Here is a 6,000-nt window from a genome sequence, read left to right on the forward strand (position 1 = left end):
GTTTGTTTTTGCTATGGTTCTACTGCATACAAACAACTACCAAATCCCAATAGCTTAGAACAACAAAAGTTTATTTCTTACTCATACCTTATTTTGATTGCTAATTGGCTATGGCTCTACTCCAACTTGGTGTCTGCATCCATGTTGGTTTTTTTTTAATGTAATTTATAGACTTTATTTCTTAGCACAGTTTTAGGTTTATTGAAAAATTGAACAGAAAGTATAGAAAGTTTGCGTAGTCCTCCTTCTTGCCTCCTCTGGTTCTCCCTGCCAAACACACTCCCTGTTGTTAACATCTTACATTAGTGTGGCACATTTGTACAGTTGATGAGATAATTTGATACATCATTATTCACTAAAATCTATAGTTTACATTAGAGTTTACTCTTTGTGTTGTAAATTCTGTGGGTTATGATAAACGTATAACAACATGTATTCACCAATACGATATCATACATAGTAGTTTTGCTGCCCTAAAAATCCCCTGTACTTCATCTGTTCATCCCACCCTCCTTCCCCCACAGCCTGTGATAACCACTGATCTTTTTATTGTTGGTCTACGCCTTTTTCATTCTTGATTCCAGGCTGAAAGATCAGCCCTACATGTGAAATTCTGCCCTAGAGACAGAGAGTACAAGGAAAGAGATCTATTTGGGAATGAAATGGGTCACATCCCCTCACAGTCAGTTGGTATAACCCTGATGCCAATGGACAGAGAAGAGTTATTCTCTTGCGAGAAGTTGAGACGTGTAATTCATTTATGGGGAAAGAGGAGGAAAATAATAGATGACAATAATATAGTACACTGTATAGCAGTAGTGCAGTCCCTTGCTACTCAATTTTTCACCTACAATTACTCTATACAGTAGTAACGAATTTCTTCCTACTCCATACCTGTCTCATGTTCCTTATGTCTCTTCACTAAGCTAACTCCTCAGTCATTCAGGATTTAGCTTCCTTGTTATAAAAAGTCATTCCTCGCTGGATTAATATAATAATATATCCTGGATGTTTTGTTGGTAATTTTTGCCTGCTTAGAATAACTCCTTTAGGCTATTAACAGAAATACATAATTGCAGACCATCTACTTATGTGAATTTTCCTTTCATTTTTAATTTTCATTTGACTTTCGCCAAGGTCTTCATAGAAGAAAAATTACCTGCATACGTAAGAGTGATCATATGGTTGTGCCTGATCAAAGATGTGACCACTTGCCACTTCCATTGTTTGCTACTGAAAGGTGCAATACAGACTGTGAACTGAGGTAAAAGGGAAATAATGTATAATATAACCAGATTAAAACTAATAAGTGAACTAAGAGTAAAATATTCAACTCAGTGCTCGACTCAGAAAGGACACATAACTAATACTTATACTCTGCCCCTGCCATTATAAAATTTCAGGCTTACTAATTTATGGTGAAATTCAGTACATAATTGGTTTGAATTTTTATTCACAGTATTTGATGAATACCAGTATCTAGGCCTCAACATTTTGTGTAGAAAATTGAAACAATTTTATCTATAAAATAAACACAGATAAAACACTTATCAGAAAATCGATGGTTTAAAGACCTGAACCAATAAATTCTGTAGAATGATTCTGTAATTCCCATTGAATTCATGAATCAATAAACTTCTGAAGTCTGAGAACTGGAAATACATAGATTTATTCCCCGATATCTTATCAGTATTTTGCCTATTAAACTGTAAGAAAGTCAGTCCTAGATCATGGCAGGGAAGTTTGTACTTCTAACCTAAATTTCTTGTCATTTGGAATTTTTTTGTGATTACTCTTGGAGTGACTTAAAGTACCATAACCCCATCTTTCCTTTTTTTTTTTTCTTAAATATATGTGCTATAGCAGGTGATATTTAACATTCAGGGATAGCCAGAACCTCTTCCGTGATGAGGATAAGAATTTATCAAGGATGAGAATTTCTATGTATTTATGTTGTTGTATAAAAACATAGCAAAAGCCTAGTGGTAAGAATTCCTGTAAAAGGTACATCACTGCACTGTAATGGCATGAAGCACATGAGATCTGTGAGATACTGTTGGGGATGAAAATAAATTCCATGAATTATATGCTTTGTGATATTGGTACACTCAAGTTGTCTGATAGATTGCTAGACTACAATTGGAATAATTTGGCAAAAACAATAATTTTTACTTGTGGAAAAATTGTTTTCCCTGGAAACATGTCAAAATATAGATTATATGAATGAATGAAAAATGTGATTTGCTTTACAAAAACTAGTTTACCAAACATTAAAGGCTTTACATTTATTGATACAGTCAAATACTCAGACATTCTCTGCTCATAAATAAAGTACTTACAGAGGGGTTGCATGGGAGACCACCCGATTTGGAGTCAGATATATTCAGTCATAGTCTTAAATCTGCCATGAAGCAATTGAGTAATCTTGGTCTCAACCAGTTTTTTCCAACTGATTTTGGGGAAGTTTGGGGTTCCTTGGACATACCTCCAAAGCAGTCCCCAGATGCCAGAGTAAGGTCAATAGTTACAATACTGGCCCTCTAGCTTTACTTTAACCAGACTGGCTTCATACTATGGCTTCATATCACCTCTTAGAATGTTTAAAATTGAGTTGTACAAATGAGTTTCTCTGAATCTATTTTTAATTGTACTAATTAATATACCTCCTAAGTATAATAACATTTTTTTTCTAGGTGGCACATCATTGGCAAAAGTGAATGCTCATCTCGTTGTGGTCAAGGATATAGGTCCTTGAATGTCCACTGCATGAAGTATTCCATTCATAAAGGACAGACTGTTCCAGTAGATGATCACTATTGCAGTGACCAACTTAAACCTCCTACTCGAGAACCATGCCATGGTGACTGTGTCTTAACAAGATGGCATTATTCTGAATGGTCCCAGGTACAATAAAAATGATTGCTTAAGAAAAATTGCCCTCTTTTTTCTAATTATATATTTATGTTACCCCAATGTATATATTTGTTAAAAATCTGATTTTTTCCCACTAGTTATCACTTTTTTTTTTTAAATCAGTGTTCCAGGAGCTGTGGAAGAGGGGAAAGGTCTCGAGAATCTTACTGTATAAATAACTTTGGCCATCACCTTGCTGACAGAGAATGCCAAGAACTTTCCCGAGTGACGAAAGAGATTTGTAATGAATTTTCCTGTCCCAGTTGGGCTACTAGTGAGTGGAGTGAGGTAACAGTAAACACATAAGGCTTAGAACTTTTATAATACTCTGTTTGGAAAGCTTTGCAATAGAAGTCTTTATAAAATTAAGAAGTATTTAAATTTATTTTATTATTTTGTAAATAGCTTTATTATCCAGGCAATCAAAAAATTTACAAATTTACAGTATCTGGCTAGCAATAATATTAAATGATGTTTATTCTATAACCATTTTCATAAGAAAGTGCCACAGCTGCCTGGACTATATACTTTTTGTGTATATTTTTGTACTTTTGTTTCTAGGACGAATGGGTGTTTCCATTGGACTTGGGCAGCAGAAGTTGAGGGGGCCTGATTTTATTTAGTGACTATCTCTGTAGAAGTAAGGGAAAATGCACTTAAGAATGGTCTTTCAACTGTATTTTAATATGCAAATTGGCCACTGCATCATCTTTAAGACATTTGTGCTTACTAATGCTGCAAATAATGATGATCAGTTGTATTCTTACAGTGTCTTGTTACATGTGGAAAAGGAACAAAGCAGCGGCAGGTGTGGTGTCAGCTGAATGAAGATCACTTAAGTGATGGCTTCTGTAATCCAAGTACCAAACCTGAATCTCTTAGACCATGTGAGCTTCATCTGTGCTCTTCCTGGCAAGTAGGACCATGGGGTGCTGTGAGTATATGATATAGGTTTTTCTAATTTGATTCATCTTTACAAAATAGCACAAAAGTTGTGATATAGTCACTCTTCCCTTAGTGAATGCAGTGAGGGGTTGGTTTACTTGGGAAAAAAACCCTGAAATATGAAACTTTATCTGAAAAATATTGACAGTACTGCTAGTTTTGCTGTAGTAAATATTTCAGTTTTGCTTTTGAACTCCCATCAACTGAACAAAATGACACAAATTGTAGGCTTTTTAAAAAAATTATTGATTTTTAAAGATGTAGGGTACAATTCAGGAATTTTATGTTTTTATCAGCTTTGTTTAAACTGAATATTTTCAGGTTTGGTGTCTAAATTGGTATCTTTTTTTAGGGTAGACATTACTTAAAAGTTTTGCCAAACAAGAGACTAGGAATCTGCAGAATGAGTAATGGTCAGGTTGGATGAGGGTTGGTAGCTTATTCTTCTGTAGAGGTTGCTTTTAAATTTATCATACACTATTCTTTCTTTATCTCTTTGAGATTTACTTAACATATTAAATGACATGCATACACTGGGTCGAATTTGGAAAGTATCGTTTCCCTAAATTGTATTGACTTTGCCTCTGAAATATCAGACCTCTTTTGACATTTTTACATAACTTTTTAGGATACAATAATAACTGTAAAGTTGATTTACTTCAATATTGTATTGATATCTACATAGTAAATTTGAATAAAGGGCATAGTGATCAAGTCTGCTTATTTTATGTCTTAAATCTGGTCTAAAGGACTAGTAAAAAGATCTACTGAAAATATATTATTAACTATGTATTCATTAGGAAAAGAAGTTTATGTAGTTTTTGAAAAGCAATGATTTTTTAAATATCTATTTTCTTTTTTCAGTGCACAGCCACATGTGGCCATGGGTATCAGAGGCGTGCTGTTAAATGTGTCAGTGTCCTATTTAGTGCAGTGTTAGATGACACAGAGTGCCATGGGGCCAGTCGCCCAAGGGAAAGGCAGGTAAAGGAAATCTCTTCATGGGTTGTAAGCAAAGGGATTTATGAGACAGAAGATTATTGATGTGTTAAAATTATTTCTTTGTATATTTTTTCTGCTTATATGTATATCCCTTAAAAGTGTGTGTGTATGAGAGAGAGAGAGAGAGAGGGAGAGAGGGAATTTATATTTCTTGTTTTTATCAACTTTATGATGAAATTTTCTACTCTTTATCTGCCAGGGGATCACCCATTTAGCTTGTGTATGTCAATTCTTTGAACCGAAGAAAAATATCTATTATTATAACTATCATGAACTTCTAAGATATACTGTGCCTTTTAAAGGAGACTTCTGTGTTCATTCAGAAGGTTTCAGCTGAGCAGTGTATTTAAAGGACTACTGCTTTTTTCCTTTTCAGCCATGAGACAAATGATCCAAACTTTAGGATTCAGTCTCATTCCACTACTAGCACTTGACAGTACTATGTGCTTTTGAAAAATACAAACCATAGTATCACCTAATTGTAATTCAATGTGCAACTGTTCTTAGACATATGGAAGAAGAAGTGAAGTATTGAATTTAATATAACGCAGAGTGATTAATGGATGATTTATGAGATCCATTTTTCTTTTGAACAGGACTGTATAGTTATACCTTGCCCAATTATTTCTAAAATTGGAGCCACTTCATTACCAGTTATTCCTGCAGGAAAGATAGCACAATGGCGACATGGTTCCTGGACCCCAGTAAGTAAATTTCTTTAAGAGATGCAGTGTTTCTATTATGGAGGCTTTTAGACATCAACAAAAGGATTGGTAAAGATTTGACAAATTAATGTACACATTCATTCTCAGGTATTTTGATGGTATGAAAGAAGTGTAGAGTTTAGAATTAGAACTTAAGGGCTGGGTCATTTGCCTTTCAAGAGCTTCATATCTTTACTCAAGAAGTTGATGTTTTCTGAGTATATTTTCTAATCTACAAAATTGGAATAATAATAATACTTATGTCACAGGTTGTTTTGAGAAACAGATGTGATATTAGGCATTTATCAACTTTTACTTAAGCTATAAACATTTCCATTTTTTTAAATGAAAAGCTTCAGTGTATGTGGAGTATATACTTTGTTTTAGTCTTATATGGAACATGTGTTTTTTTTTTTTTTTTTTTTTTTTTTTTTTT

The 6,000-nt window shown here is 33.9% G+C and overlaps 1 protein-coding gene across 1 annotated transcript in view; it reads left to right on the forward strand.

Moving 5' to 3' along the window:
• The window catches only part of ADAMTS20 (ADAM metallopeptidase with thrombospondin type 1 motif 20), a 191,628-nt gene that overhangs the window by 102,825 nt on the left and 82,803 nt on the right, over positions 1 to 6,000 (forward strand). Inside the window, exons 19-24 of the mRNA XM_008063856.1 lie at positions 1,138 to 1,264; positions 2,694 to 2,904; positions 3,037 to 3,201; positions 3,683 to 3,847; positions 4,723 to 4,842; positions 5,457 to 5,564. Coding sequence (XP_008062047.1) covers positions 1,138 to 1,264; positions 2,694 to 2,904; positions 3,037 to 3,201; positions 3,683 to 3,847; positions 4,723 to 4,842; positions 5,457 to 5,564 — 896 coding nt within the window. The remainder of the gene's footprint in view (positions 1 to 1,137; positions 1,265 to 2,693; positions 2,905 to 3,036; positions 3,202 to 3,682; positions 3,848 to 4,722; positions 4,843 to 5,456; positions 5,565 to 6,000) is intronic.

Source organism: Carlito syrichta, unplaced genomic scaffold, assembly GCF_000164805.1.
Source record: "Carlito syrichta isolate Samal-C Ts95f unplaced genomic scaffold, Tarsius_syrichta-2.0.1 Scaffold307107, whole genome shotgun sequence".
In the NCBI taxonomy this organism is placed as follows: Eukaryota; Metazoa; Chordata; class Mammalia; order Primates; family Tarsiidae; genus Carlito; species Carlito syrichta.